Source organism: Chanodichthys erythropterus, chromosome 3 (assembly GCF_024489055.1).
Source record: "Chanodichthys erythropterus isolate Z2021 chromosome 3, ASM2448905v1, whole genome shotgun sequence".
Lineage (NCBI taxonomy): Eukaryota > Metazoa > Chordata > Actinopteri > Cypriniformes > Xenocyprididae > Chanodichthys > Chanodichthys erythropterus.
This window is the reverse complement of record NC_090223.1, coordinates 44,502,067-44,523,563: the sequence shown is the minus strand read 5'-3', so window position 1 is coordinate 44,523,563 and position 21,497 is coordinate 44,502,067. Positions and strand designations below refer to the sequence as shown.

Genomic DNA, 21,497 nt, shown 5'->3' with positions numbered 1-21,497 from the left:
TATATTGCCACTCCTATCAGTAAATAACACATGAATAAAAAAAATATATAAAAAAAAAATTATAAATGCATATAAAGCCAAAAATGATCAAATAAATGTTTTGCCAATACAGCAAAAGTACCAAAAATTTCTTGAGGGGCCTCCAAATATGGCCTTTGCCAATGGGCGGCCTTAAAGTGAAAAAGGTTGAGAACCACTGCTCTAAAAATCAAACTAAGCTATCCAGCGTTTAGAACGCAGTTACCAATTCCGAATCTTTCCTGCAGCTGGATGATACACGGAATATATCAGCTCCGCTATACAAACATTATGATCCGTCTGATGAGAGCCAGGGCTCCAGTCTGGATGGCTAATAAATTAGAAGCACGCTTCTCGTTTACTCATCAGAGCTAATGAGGCTGATAAAATTACCTTGAGGATCATAATTACAGACTAGTGGCAGAAGCACTAGCACCACATCTGCAACGCGCGCGCGCACCTACAGGAAGAGAACAAACAGATCAGCGGCCGCCGCTGGACAAACAGAGTTTGACCTTTAGAATAAACTACGTCAGATAAGTGTAATGTATGCTTTTAATTAAACAATTAAACCACGTCGCATTACACTGAAAGCTTGCGAAGCGTCGCATTAGCGCACTTTCCACCGAAAACACAAAAAAATGCTTAAGTACACTCCATTTTCAAATCCATTTTGTGTTAGTGACCTCCGTTTAGCTGGCCTTGATCAAGCAAATATGTAAATGTCATTCAGTTATGTAGCGAAAGGGAGACGCGTGCGCGCACGCTTGAGTTTAGCGATGGTGCATTTGAGCTGGTGGACCGATTTTGAAATATCAGGCTGGTGACAAACAAGTCGAACCCCGGCATCCTTCATCCCTTCAATTTCATCAGGCGGCTCATATACATTAAGCACTTGATCAGTAATGGCATCTTTTGATGGACACGGGCGGCGTGGACGCGAGCGCTCACCTCGGAGAATTTCATTTCATCAGCCATTCACAGGACGAATTGTTTTACTTATGAATATTAATGTCCGCCTAATTTGAGGCTGTTGTTAATGCTTGTCGCTAGGAGCTTGGCAAATCAGGTCCCATTCCTGTTAAAACCATGTATTAGACACCCCCCTGACACTAAGCCCTCGCCTTTGATTCTTAATTGCAGGAGTGCGAGCATTTGCAGGAGATGGGGCGCAAAGCTTTAATTAACTCTAATATCACACGTATTCAGTCTCGACTGTCACCCGCATCACGCGTGGCGTTCTGCACCAATATCCTCCTCGGTTCCTCTCAGCTAGAGAGAGATGGTGTTCCAAGTTCATGATCACAATTTCATGCATCTTAAATTGGGGATGGATGGCCTGTAAGCAGTGGCATGATATTAAATGTGAGTAAATTATCTTAATGCATTTTACTAAAACCCATATTAAATGATGGCTGTATAAACGGCCGTTTTACAGCACGAGCAATGATAGGAACAACAATTATGGTTGCTGCAGCGAGCGTGGTGTCATTTTAATTTTCGGAGAAGGGAACCGACTGGAAGTTTGGGATAAACCGGGCATTTTGGTTATTGTGTACTTCTGACCATTTCTGCATGGATGGGTTTTTCCATTTAACATTTTTGGGCCTCACAATTCATATGCAGACATCTGAAATTCACAGATTGTGAGCATGAAGACATATATAAACTTAGTTTTTCAATTAAAAAAAATAAATAAATAAATAAATAAATTGTTTGAGGTGCAATACAATAAGAAACTTCATTAAGATTTATTGGATTTACTCATTTTAAAAGTCAAATATACAATAAATAAGCACATCCATTTGTAAGCATCTCTCAAGAGAACTTTAAAAAAAAAAAACTTAAAACATTCCTTCAGCGGGTTTTTCAAACAGTTAAGTCAAATACTTATATTTAAACACCATGTAAAAGACATCTTTGGACAGACTATATTTCTTAGATAAGTTAAATGAGGTACAGTTTTAATTGAACTAGGTTAGGGGACTTAAAAAGAGAATAAAACCAATAATCCGCGCCTCTCCAGCACACAAGCTCCTCTGCGGTCTAATCTCCAGCTTGATTTAGCATTCTCAGGAATATAAAATAAGAAACTGGAAAACTGATACAAATGCATGTGAGCTCATAGTGCCCCCTTCAGTTCACCGCAGACACTGCATCTTGTACTATAGATTCAGCATGCAGCGCACAGTTCAACTTTTTTTTCCTTGGGGAGGTTAGGGTTAAATTAAGATGCTCAACAGATTCTTGGATCACAGTCAAGTAGCATGCTTCAGCCAATCTTGGACATCTGTTTATCTGCTAATATAAGTTAACATCTGAACAAGTGAGGGGGTGGAAGAAAGAAAAAAAAAAATGTATATTTTGAACAATTATTTAACCTAGCCCACACATTTAAAGCGAAGGCAAAAATAAAGTAAACATAAGTGTTAAACACTTACAGCAAATGAATAGAACTAGAATTAGCTAAATCAAAAAAAGTGAAAACCATTAGAACAGGACCATTAAAGAACCATTTTGCTCAAGGAACTCAAACTACCTCACTGAGCTGCCTGACAGAGTTGTGATTCTAGTCCCACCTTGTTTTAATCTTTCTTAGGCAAATTTTCACCAGACTACAGAAGAAGATCTGGATCGCTTCATTCCAGTAGCTCTGAAGTTCACTCTCCCATTGAGGCTTTTTTACTTCTCCGTCGAAATAACTTTGAAAAGGACGACTTGCGTTTGTTTTTAAACTTCTGAAGACCTGCATACAGACAGAAATAAAGCATGTTTTCATGTTAATGTTTAAACCCATAGTAGATCTTACAAGGGAATTATAATATAATATAAATATAATATAATATAATATAATATAATATAATATAATATAATATAATATAATATAATATAATATAATATAATATAATATAATATAATATAATATAATATAATATAATATAATATAATATAATATAATATATAATCAAGTTCTCACCCAGTCTTTGCATCATTTCATTCAACTGTTGATCTTCCTCCTCCTCCCTTGAAATGTAAGATTACATTTACTTGGCAGAACTACATTAACCACATTTAAAAACGCAAACAAATTTGTTAATCTTCACTTGCACTCAAAAAATATTGCATTTCATAAGTAGAGTGATATTTGGTGTGGTTTCTTCAGGACTTACCTTAACCTGTCCTCCTCCAGACCCTCAACAATGGCGTTCCTGTCATTCACAATCTTCATCAGTCTGTTCAACAGCTCAGTTTCCCGCTTCTTCTCTTCCAGAGTCTTGAGATGTTCTAACAGCCAGAAACACACATACGTGTTGGGTTTCCATGTTTTTGGGGACCCTCCATAGACAATGATTTTTATACTGTACAAACTGTATATCCCATCCCCTAAACCTACTCACAGAAAACTTTCTGCATTTTTACATTTTCAAAAAACATTTACAAAACATTTTACTCATAAGGACCAGAAAAAAAGCGTAGGGGAAATGCAGCCCACAATGTAGGGAATACCTGAACCACAAACACATGTTATGACTTCTCCTCAGGTCTTGTAAAATATGCAAAAAGAGACCAAGCAGATTAAACTACTACTGCTATTACATTACCCTTTATAAAGACTAGAATAGTTAACATGTTATTTTTTCCACTTTGTATCACCTTTCAAAGCCAGTTAAAATCATAATGGATAATTATTAAAATCATTACAGATATGATTTGAAGCAGCAGACATGAGTGAGAAATGTGTCACAAGAGATCTACAAATAAGCTTTATTTATAATTGGTGCTAAATTTCTAAATACAGACTTACCATAGCAACCAAAGAGAGAAGATATACCTCTCAAAGCAAAATTAAAAAGCTCATTGTAATTTAAGAAAGTTTAGTGCAGGTCATACTGCTAATGCTTCAATGTCTTATAATATGGTAGAAGAAGAAAAAAAAAAAAAAAAAACAGTGGTCCCACTTTATATTAAGCGGCCTTAACTACTATGTACTTATATTTAAATTAATAATTTGATACAATGCACTTATTGCGTACATACATGTTTTTACATTGTACTTATTTTAAAAACAAAAAATCTCATAGTTGTTAAGACCACCTAATATAAAGTGGGACCATAATAGTTCATTTGTAATATATTGTAATAAAAGTGCAATATAAGTCCCTTTGCACTGATTGACAAGTGTCATACATTTTCAATTTTACATATAGTTTTATATTAAGAAACATTCTTTTTAGTTTATTCTATTACATAAGTTCACAGTGTTAAGGTCTTAATGTACTTGCAGGGGAGGTTTGATTTAACTTAAATTTTAATTTTATTCAAAAAAAAGTTGGCGGAGTAAAATTTACAGCACTTTTCACTAGTTACCCTGCTTCATTTTTACCTGGTTTATTGATTAATCTCCTGAGCTCTCCTTCTACTCCCGGCTGCTGCTCCTCCAGATCCTGTGTTCTTGCTCTAAAAAAAATAAAAAGATTGAGATCTGTAAGGACCAAATTAGACAGCAAGCAGACACACTAGCTGTTTTTCTCCATTATTTTGTTTATTAATCAATATTAAAGGGTTAGTTCACCCAAAAATGAAATTTCTGTCATTAAGTACCACACTCATGTTGTTCCAAATCCATAAGACCTTTGTTATAATAACCTAACCCTTATATTATAAAGGTTATAATAATAATAATAATAATAATAATAATAATAATAATAATAATAATAATAATAATAATAATAATAATAATAATAATAATAATAATAATAATAATAATAATAATAATATTATTATTATTATTATTATTATTATTATTAAGTCGGCGTTCGGATGTAAACACTGAAGCCTGCAGTGCATTCACTACATCAACTGCGTATGACAACAGTTCAAATTCTTAAAGTCTTTATTTTTGTTTTTGCGCACAAAAATATTCTCGTTGCTTCATAACATTAAGGTTAAACCTTGTTTTTACTACCTTTCTGAACCTTAAAACGTTGCTGCCTATGTGTGCTTCAGAAACCCTCAGATTTTAATCAAAAATATCTTAATTTCTGTTCCGAAGATGAACGAAGGTCTTATGGGTGTGGAACGACATGAGGACAATAAATGACAATTTATTTTTGAGTGAATGAACCCTTTAACTATTAAATAAGACAGTAAAAATAAAAAAAGCTAGATGAAAAAGTTGGTGAAAACATTAAAAAGTACTTACATGTACATCAACTCTGACTCCCTGCGTATGTAGCTTTGTTTTTTCCGAATCAGGTTAAACCAGTCCACCATCAAGGGATCCATCAGAAGGTCCCCATGACCCTCTGTAAAACAGTCCAAAGTCACCAAGGACACCAGGGTCCTAACTGCACCGTTCACATCCAACCACGTAAGAGACACTCCACCTCGAGCCACAATTTAAAGTGCTCTAGAGACGGGCATCTCCAAATACTCACTTTCAACTTCTATTTGAGCTATGATTGAATTCTATTTGTTTCCTAATAGAGCACTGTAATACGGTCTAAAAAGCATGTTTTCCATTGACATTGCCTTGAGGTGGTACAAAAAACATATAAGTACAATCATACGCGCGCACACACAAACTTAATTTCATCAAGTGGTGGTTTTGGCCTTGGTGGGACCGAGAGGCAGTCAGGTTCTATGAAATCCCACCGGCTGCTAGCAGCAGGACAGGTGACTGGAGATGATATTACTGTGCCATGGTGACCTTGAAAAGAGCCAATCAAGTGCCCTTGCCCCATACAGCTAGCAGCCTCTCATTGCAGCCCACCGCCTCTTCTCCATTTTCATCCCAGCATCCCACAGGAGGAGAGGGAGCTTCCCCTGCGCCTCGCCTCATTTGGCCCTGGCTGCTGGAATCGAGAGCCCTTTATTGGCCACAGCCTTCCCCTAAAGGCTACACTGGAATTCCGACTCCCAGGTGGACGGCTCAGCTAACAGGTTCGGAATGAGTGCGCGTCTCACAGAACTCAATGAACCACACACACACGGTGCTGCTACATGCTGTCTAAAACACATCAAATGAGCAGTCTTGAATAGCACCAAAAGGAACATCTGATATCCAAAAGAGCTTATCTTGTCCTAAACAACCTGAATGGTAATGCATTGTTAATTTCTCACCTGGACTGGGCTTGCTTCTTTGTTTAAAAAATAAATAAATAAATAAATAAATAAATAAATAAATAAATAAAAATCAGGCTGAAGGAAGAGCAAATTCACACCTGTACAGTAGAGGGTGCAGCTCAAACAAACAAGCCTTTAAGCTGTGCTGCCATTATGGATTGCAGAAGAATAGGGTGCATGAGAAGAAAAAGTTCAACACTTACTTTAGCAATAAAAATGTTAAAAACTAAAAACAAATGTGATGTTTATCTAAAGTCATTTTTGCTTAATAGTGTGGTTGAATTTGATCACTGAAGGTCAGCAGCAAAGACATTGGTTAATAAAGTGAGATTAAATGCATGAAGTATATTTGTTTAATTTAATATATTTAATTGCAGGTTTGTGCAATATTCTAAGGTTGTATTTCACAGTTATTCATTTTGAGGAATACTGACTCTTTTTGTAAAAGTGAGATGAGTAAATGCCTGCTCAAAACTACAATAACCACCATGTTTACACAGCGCACACAACACCTCTGCACTGTCACGATTTCTCTCAACATGGGGACAGGAGAGCTGTCAGTCAACATATGGGAAAAAAAGTAACTTGCGTTACTTATTTGAAAAAGTAACCCAGATATTTTGTTGTAAATTTAAAAGTAGGGATGCACCAATACCGATACCGGTATCGGGCTGATACCAAGCTCATGTACATGTACTCGTAAAAATACCCAATACCAAAGACAGATACCTCACGTGACATAATTTTCCATGCGCAAATGCACCGATGGCAGCAGCAGAAGCACGGTCAGCCTCAGGGGTATGGAAATACTTCAAAATTAATGACAACACACACATTGCGAACGGCATGCTTCCAATCACAATTCGTTATTGATTATTGATGGCGGGATAGGCGGAATCGTGCTGAATGACAGACCAGAAGCGCTCGCTTGCTCTCGTGTGTGCGTTCTGTCTCTTGCGCGCGATCCCCGTTCTCTCAGCGAGCGCGCAATCAGTTCTCCTCGCGCCTGAATGGTCAAATGCACACACATAGTTGTCAACGTCCATTGTAGAGTATATCACGTAAATACAGTCGGTTATGGCTTAAGTGGATGTAAACATTTGGGTGAAAACAGGATGTGTGTCAGTATCCATAGATTCAGTCTTAAAGGGAACATAGCCTAATTAAATATTTGCCATTAATGTTAATAAAACAACAAAAGATGTTAAATGTATACCTGGTATATAAACCTACTGTATCACAAAAACAAGTTTATTTAATTTGTATCTCTATAGTATTTGTTGTAATTTGTAAGTTTCTTTATATATATATATATATATATATAATGCTCTTTGAAGGTTATTGGACACTGAAATTTTTGGTCTTTAAGTTTGTGACAAGCACATAAAAATTACTACTTTTTTCATTGGAGTAATAAAGAAGCTGTCCTACATTCATTAGTCTCACTGTGTTGTGATTGGAAAACTACATCACCAAAAAAATAAATAAATAAATAAAATAAACTAATAATAAATTTAATTAATTAACATGAATAAATGTATAGGCATCAGTATGGCTGGATGATTTTAACCTAAAATCAAAACCGATTAATTGAACATTTTACCTCGATTACGATTAATGAACGATTATTTTGTTTGTTTTTTTTGCCCTCATAGTTCACTTACAAGGTTTGTACTGTAAATATGCTTGACTATTAAAAGGTGGTATTTTTATTTCCTTTTGAATGTGATCTGACATAACAGCTCATTTTTTATCTATGGTTCATAACATTTATTACTGATTTCTGCTCGTTGTAAATCAGATACAGATAAATTAGCACAGTACCAGTAATGAGAGCGACTGCATGTGTGAATTAGTCATACCGTCTCTGTTAATTGTGAAGCTGTGGGTTGTAAATAGTTACTTCAAAAGTAGAAAAATATATGCTATAATAAGTTGAGTTTCTAAGCTTCTTTAGTGATAAATAACAGGACAGCTCTGATAACTAGTTTCTGCTCCTCAGTGCGCACAATCTTCACACAGCGTGCAGCTACTGTTTGGGAGTGTTCGTGCCAAAATGCCACTGCGCGATGGCAGTAGCTCGATATAATACACATCCGATTGTCTAATCATTTGAATGTCTAAACTGGCAAACCGTAATACACATACAACTGACAGTTTAGTGAAGACACAAGGCTCACCGCTCACGCGCCTTCTCTGTGTTGAATCTGCGTTCACCTGCGTGTTGACTGGAGGGGGAGGAGTCACGTGGCAACACATGCGCTAGTATGTTTTTAAGTGGGAAGCATTAACAGGATTAAAAAACCGAAATAACCAACATGGGAAAATTACGTCGGTTAGAGGTTCTGAATTTTGGTTTTCGATTAATCGTCCAGCCCTAGGCATCAGCATCGGCACTGGCAAGTATCAGAAGAAAGAAGAAGAAAAAAAAAAAGTTATCAGTGCATCCCTATTTAAAAGTAATGTGTTAATCTGAAAAAAAGTAATCCGATTACATAACTCAAGATACTTGTAATGCGTTACCCCCAACACTGCTCAGGACCTTCAAATTTTACTCATTTTGTGAAAAAATTACATGAATTACTAATATAATCTCAAACCTTCTTCATAAATGCGAAGTCTCCTCTCCAACTCCACGCCTTCATTCTCCAAATCATTCAGTGTGTTCTCAATGTCCTGGAGCTCTTTTGAGATCTGGTCTGGAGTGATGTAGCAAGGCTTTATCTGAAAAGATACGCAATATAATTAAACCATGGTGATCAGATATTTGATAATTTGGCCAAGGACAGTATTAAACATTTACAAAAACTTACAGTAGGTGACCTTGTTTCACAGAGTAAACCATTTTTAGATGACATATTTCCATTGTAACCTAAAATTTAAAAAGACAAAAATTTTTAGTGTAAATGAAAAGCTGAAGAAAATGAATTACTGCAATTTCTTTTAAACGAATACCTCAAAAGAAAATGTCAAGTTCAACAACAAACAGAGCTTAGAACAACCATGCTTCTCTTTGACTATACAAGATGGTGATTAACTACAATAAGATAAAATAAATTTCATCATGTGAACTATTCCTTTAAGGTTTAATAAAAATAATTGCTAAATGCTTACTGGACATCGCCGACCTGCGGCGAGGTTGTTTTGGAGATGAAGGTTTGTGGCAGGACTGAGAGGGCAAGATACATGAGGACAAGGAACAGTCAGGTTTTGAACCTGTGGACAGAAGAAAAGTATGATCATCATGAATTCAAATCTTACCATGCTGCAGCTGATGTGGCCTGGACTTACCTTGCCCATCACAGGTCTCTACCAAGCATGGGACAACAGGACTGAAAGGCTGGATAAGGGCAGAATGTACACATGTACCTGTTGGTGTACATGCTCCACTTTGAACTGAGGGTAATAAAGTGGTAAACATTATGCAGTGTTCAAGGTACATCATTTGGTATCTGACATTTGCTGTGAAGTGACTGGCTTACCCAAGGCACCTTGCTGCTGTTCCCGTTCAGTTTTCTGGGCAACATTGGAGCAATGAGAGTTGTTTGATATAGAGGAGGTTGGAGCATCTTGCACCTTTAAACAAGGGTCACTTTCATCCTTGGCATTATCAGGAGATCTACAAAAAGCAAAATAACTTCAATACAACATGACAGACTCAAAATCATTTTAAACCAGCATAAGTAGATGCTCACCTTAGATACAGTAGACGCAAACAAAACTAAAAGAACAATCAGAGGAACTCAAAGTAAGAGCACAGTGTTTCAGAGGGGCTGGTTTAGGCGCAGCACTCCTTGGGACTGCTGAGGATTGGGGATAGAGTGAGCGGATGTGCTCGGAGGCAGTCAAACACTATGGGGGAGGCAGGAGGCATCCGCCGGCTAGAGGATGGATACATGAAAGGCCCCACTGTCAGTACTCCAGCTCTGAAGTGTCATTGCAGCTCACACCCGAGTGACTTTGCCTGCTTCCCCTCGTGTGGATTAGAAAGCATTAGGGATAACTAGGCTGATCGAACTTACTTTAGTCTTGGTCCATTTGGAACGGCCTTTGGCTTTGATCTCCAGTCAGTCGGGGCGTTGCAGCTCTGAACATCTGTGGTTGAAGCCGAGAGAAGGGAGGAAAATTATGGAAAAACAAAAAGTCGCACAATATCAAATCATGCCATTCGAAGCAATGCTGTCAAACAGAAAGGATTAAAATACTACAGGGCAGAAATCAGTCTTGAGATTCAATCTTACTCTTGTGGACTACATGAGAAAAACAATGGATACTAGCCCATGGCTTAATTTAACTGCTTTCCTGCCTATATTCTCGTCCCCTGCTTATTACGTATGTTTATGGTAATATTTCTTATGTGACCTTTAGAAACCATTTAAAAAAAAAGACCACAATCCATACAAGCAAAGGTCATCTGTGAGCGAACAGCACCTTTGGCAGTAGAAAGCAGCAGGGATGGAGGTCTGCTGCGCTCCTTGCTGATGGCACTGAGGTAGAGGGATTCTTTGGTGCTCATGCTGCTAATGCTGATAGCAGGGCTGGATGGAGCGGCCCTTCCTGTTGCATCTCGTCTGTGTAACTCTTGCCGCCAGCTAGAGACCTCCGCAGAAGAGCATCCAATTTTTAGCCTGTGAGAGATGGTATCGAGGTCACTTACATTCAGCATTCACACCATGATAGATGAGCCAGCTTTACTGATGTATAGTAACATTCAAAAGTTTGGGTTCAGTACATTTTTTTTATTATTATTCAGCAAGGACATATTAAAGTAATGTAAAAGTCTTTGTCACTTTTGATCATTACAAAAAAAAAAAAAAAAGTTTTGGTAAACTTGCCACAAAAGTTTCCACAAAATATTAGAGCAGCACAACACATTGATAAATGTTTGAGCATCAAATCATCGTATTTGAATTACTTCTGTAGGATCATGTGACACTGAAGACTGGAGTAATGATGCTGAACAAACAATTTCAGCTTTGACAGAGGAATAAATATCTTAAATATTAAAATAGAAAAGTTACTTTAAATCATGATTTCAAAAATATTAAATTTTTAATTAAACCGGGCGTTGGGGTACATAAAAGACCCTTTCAAATAAATAAAAGTTTTGAATGGAAGTAAACTGTAGAATGGCAATTATTTGTCTACTCAAAACATGATCTCAGTTCTCCCCAAGCATTCATTAAAGATTTTTTACAGTAAAGTTTTTTGAAAGCCAGGTTAAAGCTTAAATTATCTTGTAATTTCTAAAAGGCATCAGCTAAAAGGCAAAAAAAAAAGCAAATGCACTAACTGTTATACTTGCCAAATCAATGTTATTAAAACATTGTCAGTGTTAACCAAATCAGTGTTATTAACCTTGTAAATATGCAAACAAGAACATTAACACAGGGTCTGAGAAATTATGAAACCAAAATACTAAGGATCAACTTAAGAACCCAGGATTTGTAAACCGTGACAAACAACCCAGACTTTAAAAATTATGTAAGAGTTCATTTCTGGTCTGAAAAGCCAAATTGCTAACTTTTCACCAGAGAAACGGTTGATCAGTGATCAATAATACAGTAAACCATGACAATAATCAGTTAATCACTCACCGCTGGTGTGCTCCTGGGTTAGAATTAAGCGCATTGTTGTTGTTCGTGTTTCCTTCAAGTAGTTTTCCGTTTGTCAGAGCACAGGTTCTGCCTTTCTCCATCTTCAGACTGGTGTTCTGATAGGTGAAGGACTCTGAGGGGCCTGACTGCGGTCTTGTGGTGGGCTGATGTTCTGCTGCTGGGCCACAGGACTGAAAGAACTTCTGCCTGGCTGCCTGAGTCCTCTGAGCAGAGGCTGTCCATGACTGTGGAGCGGGACTGAGCTCCACTGGTCTGGGCACAGCTTTGATGGGTGCAGATAATACAGAGATGTAGCGCTGTGCAGACGGCTGATCTCCAAGATCAGATTTGGGCACCAAATCAGCAAGCGTAAATCCACTGCTCTTAAAAGGCTTAACAGTAGGCTTGAAGCCGTTTTGGGCATGTTGGTGAATAGTGCAGACCAGTGAGCCATTGTCCCCTCCTAGTTTATATGCCCCTGATTTCAGTGTCCCATAGCATACACTACACCTGTTTAAGAAAAAAAAAAAACATTGCAGGATGAGTTACATGCCAAACTACAATAATTATGAGCAATACTTTCCAAGAACCACCAGTAAAAACTCACTTAAAGCAGCTCCGGTGGTAGAGCTTCCCATCTACCAGGTGTCTCTGGACCAAATGTACATGAGTTTCACACACTGCACATTTACTGTTCAATGTGCCGGTTTTATTTGAGCTCTCCACCAAGACAGTTTTCTATAAAAGATCAGATGAAAACATAAATAAAAATAAAAAAAATAAAAATCAATTTTCTAAAATCATGACTGAATCATTCTAAACTCATCCTTTTATAACTAGCTCTGAAAGACCAGTCATTTGGATGTTGAATAATCAAGGGAAAGCCAAATTGACACCTCAGCATCTCTGTGTGGTTGTGGAGATCTCGCTCTGAGGGGTGTGATGGGCGCCTGCACACATTTCGCCCCTGGAGATTTCTGCAAGTCCGTGCCAGTCTGCCTAGCTGGAGTAGCTAGAACGTGCTTCTCTGGAGCACTTTTCTGGATGTTAAGAGATGGACGGTTGTCTCTGATAGTTTTTGGCATTTCAGTTTGAGGAGGACGGTTCTCTGTATTTGTTTTGATATTGAGGTTTTTGGCAACCACAGGCAGATTTTTCTTCTCTGATGGCACCTCCTTTGAGTCTTCAGCATGCCGCTTGATACCTCCAACTCCCCCGACTGAAAATAAGAGACCATTGAGAAGAAAGTCTTAGAAATTTTAATACATTAGAAAAATTAAAAATCACACACAAACATTACCGTAGCCTATATTTGTCATTAATGTTAATAAAACAAAATATGTATACATGGTAAATAAACCCACTGTATCTGAAAAACAAGTTTATTTAATTTGTATCTCTATTTGTAATATTGTTTTTAATTTGTTTGTAAATTACTTTTTATATAACAATATAACAATAATATATTGGAAATTATGCCCTTAGAAAGTTAATGGACACTGAAATTTTTGTTTGAGTTTGTGACAAGCACATAAAAATGGTTACTTGGAGTAATAATAAAGAAGCTGTCCTACATTAATTAGTCGTGTTGTGCTTGGAAAACTGCAAAATCACCACAAAAAAAATAAATAAATGAATAGGCATCAGTATCGGCGAGTACTAGAGAAAAAGAAAAAGAAAAAAAAAGGTATCCGTGCATCCCTAGATTTAAGAATCGATATCGGTTCATAAAATTTTTTTTTACCCAGGCCTATAGTAAGCAGTTTAGTAGTATTCCAGTATGAACGGTCTAAAATATAGACAAGTCTTACTTGGTGAGCGGCCATGGAAGTAGTTATAGTATTGTGAGACATATGTGAGGATGCTGAGTCTGTCTGGGACAGGCAAAGCCACCATGTCCTCTGCATCCAGAAGAGCCGGGATTCCCAGATGGTCTTCAGCCACACGGAACGCCTGGAGTACATCACATGACAAAAATAAGCCATTAAGTTCACAACTAAAACACCACATAATAGAAGGATGCATTCATACAGAAGAAAACAATAATTAGACGACCACAACGACAAAAGACAAGCACACACAAGACTCCCTGTGTTTATAACCACCACTGAACATCCTCATTCAACATGACCTCATATGATTGTTTCAGGCCGCCATAATCACACTGTGGCACCGGTTTTCTAGGGGAAAGGAACTTGGCCAATTAACTGTAAACACAGACAAGGCACAAAAAAAGGACTTGTCAAAAATAGAATAGGCCAGTAAGCAGTACAATCTGGCACCACATCAGGACGACCCGGCCAGGGAGCGCATAATGAATAGCACATTTCCTGTGCGCGCCACGGCCTGGGAACAGGGATAGAATAGGGGGATGCCATGGCATTGTCTAGGTCTGACCTGGACATGCTCATTTTACAGGACAGCTGAGGAGAGGCGGCATATCCTTCATGATGCAGCCGCAGCTGTGTCTTCCTGTTTCTCTTTTGTACTAAAGCACTGTGAGGAATAATGATATGAAATCAAAATTTCAGGCAAAAACTGTCTGGGTTTAACCAAAGGACACTCGCAAAACAGCCATTCTATGGTGTTTAAATTCACTGATGAACTAACATTTGTAAAGACAGTAGTAGAACAGAGGTAAGTTAATCTTGACGGAGAGGATCAGGTGCCCTGTAGATGACTGTCACCCTTTTTTATAATGCATTAACTGGACAGACTCCAAAAGGCTCGGGTTCAAACTACAGCGGTGTGCTTCCTATAGAAGTGGTGAGGGTTTGTAACAGATCTCGGAGCGTGTGGCCTATAATCTACAGTCTCTGAGGAAGCAACCAGAGAAAGAGCTCATCATTATGACAAAGTCCCAGTTGTGGCACATCTCTTATAAGCACTTCCTGACAGGGAAAAAAAATAATTAGGGCATCGTTCCTGGTCGGACAGTGTGTCTACACTCAAATACAATGTTCCATTTGAAAAATACACTAACAGACTTGTGTGTTATTCACAAGTAAATTGAAGATTAAAAGTTTCCTGTGACACATAGAATGCTTAAAGTGTGGAATTTTTAAAATGAATAAATATGTCAATACACAGGACAAGTCTGAAACTTAAGACAGTTTTGCTGAAAGACCCTTTTTGCAGGATATCATTATTGTGATAAAAAGCTATCGCTCTAAGACTTGACTCATAAACAGACTCTTTTATTTAGCAGCAACAAGTCTCTTTTGAGAACGCTGCAAAATTAGATCACATGCATTTCACAAGCTGTGGGAAAAGGGTCTCAAGCTCACTTATTCAGGTCAATATTAAAAGAAACAATGCATGAATGTTGCAAACTACACAAAGCTGGGTTACAAACATAAAAAAAAAAAAAAAAGAAAGTTCAATAGTGTGTGCATAACCAAAGGACAGTAGCAGACACAAATCTGTACAGGATACAGCTAAAATTGCCTGTGAAATGTAAGCAGTGAGTCACTCTGCATGAGGCAAGTCTGTCGTAGTTTCCTATGATCAAGACCAAACACAATAACTTACCAAGTTGTTGTTGTAGTACACATTGTCTTTGGAGAGAGACTCAAAGTTTCTGAAAGAAAACAAGGACATGAATCACCTTGAGAAGTGTTACAATAAAATGCTAAATTAAGTTGAAGCACACAGAAATAAAGGAGGAGGTGTAGTTTCAAAGTGTAATACCATCAAAACTGCAAATTAAAACGTAATATTGTGACAGGTCCCTTGACTAGTCAGTTTATATCTTTTTTTTTTTTATTACATTTTTGCCTTTACTAGTTCATTTTAAATAGTCCTCTAAATGTGAAAAATACATACACTACATTAAACTATTATTCCATGTAGTCTCTAAATATTAAGTCATAAAAGCTGCTGTTTCAACACTTAAATATTTTTAGATTGCAGGATGTCAACTACCCATGAATCTGCTCTCATAATTTCATTAGTATAATACAGTGGCCTCTGAAATTTGGACAATTCAGCTACATACTTAAAGGATTAGTTCACTTTAAAATGAAAATTACCCCACGTTTTACTCACACTCACGATCCTAGGTGTATACAATCTGAGAAATATTAAATATCCTGACGCATCCAAGCTTTATAATGGCAGTGAACGGGATAAACGAGTATGGGTAACACTTCACAATAAGGTTCATTAGTTAATTAGTTAACATGAACTGCACTTCTACAGCATTTATTAATCTTTGTTAATGTTCATTTCAACATTTACGAATACATTATTAAAATCTTGTTAACATTAGTTAATGCACTGTGAACTAACATGAACAAACAATGAACTACTGTATTTTCATTAACTAACGTTAACGAAGATTAGTAAATACTGTAACAAATGTATTGCTCATGGTTAGTTCATGTCAGTTAATACATTAATGTCAACAAATGAATGAACTTTATTGTAAAGTGTTACCGGTTAATAAAGGCCTTCTGAAGTGAAGCGATGCGTTTTTGTAAAAAAAATAAATAAATCCATATTTAACAAGTTATGAAGTAAAATATCTATAGCTACCACCAGACCGCATTTCATATTGAACTTACGAAGAAAGTGTAAAACTGTCATGGTTCAAAAAGCTTATGCTACGTCCTACGCCTTCCTTATTTAACTTATGGAAAAAGCGACGCCAGTTTACTCTTTCTTCGTAACTTGAATACGGAAGGCGATCTGGCGGACGCTAGTTATTTTACTTCATAACTTGTTAAATATGGATTTTTTTTTTTTTTTTTTTCCACACAAACACGTTTCGCTTCAGAAGGATATTTTGGAAGCACTTTCTTCAGCTCATACTTGTTGGTATCGCTCACTGCCATTATAAAGCTCAGATGCGAAAGAAGAAAGTCATATACACCTAGGATGGCTTGAGGGCGGGTAAAGCTTGGGCTAATTTTCATTTGAAAGTGAACTAATCCTTTAAAAACTGACAATCAACACTCCATTTTACCCTGTAAACAAACAATGCTAGAGTGTACTAACTTTTCTTTGCCATTTTCTTCTGCCACTCAAGTGGATGTATGAAGTCAGTTCTCCTCAAGTTCACAGTAACTACAGGAGCAGCTCATCAGATTTGAACATGTTCCACAAAGGGTCCAAATACTTTGTCTTAATTGTGACCTGACATGGATTCAAATGTAAATGTCCAAATACTTTTTGCATATAATTGCTATATAAACCACACTAGAAGTATAAACATTCCACACTACTTTTAAAACGCTTGTTGGTTAAATATTTGCCTATCATCTTTGAGTTACACAATTGTATTCCCATAAACACCTGTTTGTTACCTTACTCTCATATATTAAGTTAACAACTTATAAATAAACGACTCTTACATTAGGTCCGGTCTGAACTTGTGGATGAGAGCGCAGAAGGCCAGTCCATCTCTGAACGACGTGCTCATGTTGCTGATGGTCACATCTCTGTATCCATCGCACTGAATCTTACACCACTGCTGAAGCGCCTTGATAGCCGCCATCCTCTCCAAACACCCTTACTTACTGCCAAAACACGGGAGAGAATGTCTTGTAAATGAAAGACGGCGTTTGTTCGACGAAATAATGGAGCGTTGACGAAAATGACTGCGGAGAGAGTGCGGAAAGTCACAGTGAAAGAGAAAAAGAGTTGAAGCGGATGTGAGCTGAAACCGGCGTGCGTCTCCTCAGATCTGTTCACTGCTACAGCAGAGCAGCGCGCGGCACCTGTGGAATAGAGGAAATTAAGGGGGAGGAGCCTCAAATCATCAATAATTAAATGCTAAATGCTTCATTTGTTCTTTTTATCGAGTCTTTTTCGGTCGTTGATGTATCTGTTTAATATGACAAGCATGTTCTTTAAAAAAAGACTTGCGGAATGTGATGAAATTAAGGCCTACATTAATGTATGTGTCAATCCAATGCTGTTGGAGTCAAATGGAATACCTACAGTGGAAAAGGATAGAAATTGTTCTTTTGTCATAAAATTAAAAAATGGGGTAAATTTAAAATCATTTAACAAAACTTTTAACATGGAAAAACTGTTAAGTTATTATATATATATATATATATATATATATATATATATATATATATATATATATATATATATATATATATATATATATATATAAACATTCAAATTAAAATGTTTCAAACAATTTTATGAATACATATTATTTTAACTAACAAAGTTTGTTAAGCTTGGTGTTTTATGCAAAATAAAGACATCTTTATGTAATTATATTTTTTAATTAGCCTAGGTTATAGGTAGTTAGGAATATTTTTAGTTTTGTGGCTATTACAAATTATATTGAAAATGTAATTTATTTCAGTCCTTTAAGCAAATGAAAAAAATAATTGCAGTATATATTGATCAACCACCTTTTGTGTTATAATTTGCTTTTCCTGATAATTCTGTGTAAAAAAAAATATATATATAATTAATAAAGTTTATATATGTTTATATATATTATATACTTATATATTTATATATATAAGTTTGGAACCACTAAGATTTTTAATGTTTTTAAAAGAAGTTTCATCTGCTCAGCAATGATACATTTATTTAATTAAAAATACAGTAAAAAACAGTAATATTGTGAAATATTATTACAATTTAAAATAACTGTGTACTATTTAAGTATATTTGACAAAGACATTTATAATGTTACAAAAGATTAGATTTCAGATAAACGCTGTTCTTTTGAACTTTCTATTCATCAAATAATCCTGAAAAAAAAAAATATTCTACACAAATATTTTGAAGGATCATGTGACACTGAAGACTGGAGTAATGATGCTGAAAATTCAGCTTTGCATCACAGGAATAAATTACTTTGTGAAATATATTCAAATAGAAAACAGTCATTTTAAATTGTAATAATATTTCACAATATTACTGTTTTTACTGTATTTTTAATTAAATAAATGTAGCCTTGCTGAGCAGACGAAACTTCTTTAAAACATTAAAAATCTTAGTGGTTCCAAACTTTTGGACTGTACTGTGTATATATATATATATATATATATATATATATATATATATATATATTATATATATATATATATATATATATATATATATATACAGGTGCTGGTCATATAATTAGAATATCATGAAAAAGTTTTTTTTTATTGTAAATTATTTTTAAAAATGAAACTTTCATATATTCTAGATTCCCTACATGTAAAGTAAAACATTTCAAAAGTTTTTTTTTTTTTTTTTTTTAATTTTGATGATTAGAGCGTACAGCTCATGAAAATCCAAAATCCAGTATCTCAAAATATTAGAATATTTCCAAAGATCAATCAAAAAATGGATTTTCAAAACAGAAAAGTTCAAGTTCTTTAAAGTATGTTCATTTGTACACTCAATACTTGGTCGGCAGCACATATTACAGCAAATGACTTGCTCCTAGCACAAATTACAGCATCAGTGAAGTGTGGCATGGAAGTGATCAGCCTGTGGCACTGCAGAGGCACTATTGAGCCTTCAGATCATCTGTATATTGTTGGATCGACTGTTTCTCATCTTTCACTTGAAAATATCCCATAGATTCAGGTGTCAGGCATGTTGGCTGGCCAATAAAACACAGTAATATCATGGTCAGCAAACCACTTGGAAGTGGTTTTTGCACTGTGGGCAGATGCTAAAGTCCTGCTGGAAAAGGAAATCAGCATCTCCATAAAGCTTGTCAGCAGATGGAAGAATAAAGTGCTCCAAAATCTCCTGGAAGAGGACTGCATTGACTTTGCACTTGATAAAACACAATGGACCAACACCAGCAGATGTCACGGCCCCCGAAATCATTACTAACTTCAGAAACTTCACACTAGACTTCAAGCAGCTTGGATTCTGTGCCTCTCCAGTCTTCCTTCAGACTCTGGGACCATGATTTCAACATGAAATGCAAAATTTACTTTTATATGAAAAGAGGACTTTCGACCACTGTTCACTGTCCAGTTCTTTTTCTCCTTAGCCCAGGTAAGATGCTTCTGACGTTTTTTCTGTTTCAGAAGTGGCTTGGTAGTCCTTTTCCTGAAGATGTCTGAGTGTGGTGACTCTTGATGCGCTGACTCCGGCTTCATTCGACTCATTGTGAAGCTCTCCCAAGTGTCTGAATCGACTTTACTTGACAGTATTCTCAAGCTTGTGGTCATCCCTGTTGCTTGTGCACCTTTGCCTACCCAATTTCTTCCTTCTAGTCAACTTTGCATTTAATATGCTTTGATTTATCACTCTGTAAACAGCCACCACATTTAGAAATACCATCTGTGACTTACTGTCTTTGTGGAGGGTGTCAATGATTGTCTCCTGGACCATTGCCATGTCAGCAGTCTTCCCCATTAGTGTGGTTTCAAAGAACAAGAGATACCTGGAATTTATACTGTAGGGATGGTCATTTAATGAAACTCAAATGTAAATATTCTAATATTTTGAGATACTGGATTTTAGACTTTCATGAGCTGTACGCTCTAATCAACAAATTAAAAACTTTACTTTACATGTAGGGAATCTAGTATAAATGAAAGTTTCATTTTTTAAAATAATTTACAATGAAAAAATTGTATATTCTAATTATATGACCAGCACCTGTATATATATATATATATATATATATATATATATATATATATATATATATATATATATATATATATATATATATATATATATACATATATATAAAAATATTTCCTTAAATAAATCCAACAAAAGCACATTAATTTTTTCAAGAGGTACTTCATAACAAGAATGGCCCATATTTTTATGGTACAGGCAGTGTAAACAACGTGGAATGTGTTTAGGATGAAACCACAGGGGGCAGCAGAAGATGTTTACAACCATTAGCATAAATTCAGATTATTAGAGCATGAATATGAATGTTTATAATGGCCTCTTAACAAGGTCAGACTGCCCATCTCATTTGCATAGGCGTATATATAAACCCTGATGAAAAACAAAGCAAAAACCCTTTAACATTCAGCTCCCTGCAATGAAGAGATCTTGTTGTACTTTAACAATAATATAACATATATTTTTCTTAAAATGGTCTAAACCTTATTTAATAAACATAATATACAATTTATAAGTCTCTGTGTTGATGTCCAGGATGTATATAATCCTTGTGTGGACAGAAATAGCAGCACCATTCAGCTGTCCCAAGGCAGAGAGATTGTTTTCAGTGTAATTTCAGATGATCCACCTCCTCTGATGGTTTTAAGTTAGACTCAAGTGAGCATCTCAAGTTGTGGATGGGCGCAGAATCAATAGGATTATTTATAGCTTGACACCGAACTTCAGAAAGACAGAAACCTGAGTATGATGAAGCTGTGACAATCTGAGCTACCTGTTACATTTTAAATCCTCTCCCAGATTTCACATGCATGATATTCCAATAGACAGAGTAATGACTGTTCTGATCAAACTTAATGTCAAGACAAGATGCCCTTAAACTCAAGAGGACCTTGTTGCCCAGAGGAGGGCACTCTTACGCCACACTGGCTCAGAGAACCAATGACCTAAAGACAAATGCAATTGCTGGCTCTTCAACAAGGGCTTTGGTTGCACAAACACTGCATGAAGCTGACTTTGCAATTCTGCTGATCCCTCAGGAAATTCCCTTATTGAGGACCTTTAAATTAATTTGACATGGAACAGGTGCTGTGTCCACATTTTCAAATATACCAGCAGGGTCCTGCAGTTCAGAAGTTATATTGTTCCCAAGGGTCGCAGCCCTGAACAAACATTTCTCAGGAT

The 21,497-nt window shown here is 36.3% G+C and overlaps 1 protein-coding gene across 4 annotated transcripts; it reads right to left on the bottom strand.

Moving 5' to 3' along the window:
* Window positions 1–1,831: 1,831 nt before the first annotated feature.
* micall2a (mical-like 2a) lies at window positions 1,832–17,424 on the bottom strand. 4 transcript variants are annotated; one of them, XM_067382460.1, is made up of 19 exons: window positions 17,096–17,221; window positions 16,740–16,877; window positions 15,273–15,321; window positions 13,553–13,694; window positions 12,638–12,960; window positions 12,349–12,479; window positions 11,742–12,251; window positions 10,576–10,772; window positions 10,167–10,239; window positions 9,627–9,763; window positions 9,436–9,540; window positions 9,259–9,360; window positions 8,958–9,016; window positions 8,745–8,868; window positions 5,222–5,324; window positions 4,403–4,476; window positions 3,189–3,303; window positions 2,996–3,042; window positions 1,832–2,764 (listed from the first exon to the last, which is right to left on the bottom strand). In XM_067382460.1, exons 4-19 carry the CDS (start codon window positions 13,635–13,637, stop codon window positions 2,679–2,681), a joined length of 2,271 nt encoding a protein of 756 aa, XP_067238561.1. In that variant the 5' UTR covers window positions 13,638–13,694; window positions 15,273–15,321; window positions 16,740–16,877; window positions 17,096–17,221; the 3' UTR covers window positions 1,832–2,678. The 4 variants fall into 4 exon arrangements, 3 of the variants coding, with proteins under 3 accessions (XP_067238561.1, XP_067238559.1, XP_067238562.1); XR_010894645.1 differs by lacking the exon at window positions 16,740–16,877 and having other exon boundaries at window positions 2,996–3,075; window positions 17,096–17,424; XM_067382458.1 differs by lacking the exon at window positions 16,740–16,877 and having other exon boundaries at window positions 17,096–17,424.
* Between the last annotated feature and the right edge of the window lie 4,073 nt (window positions 17,425–21,497).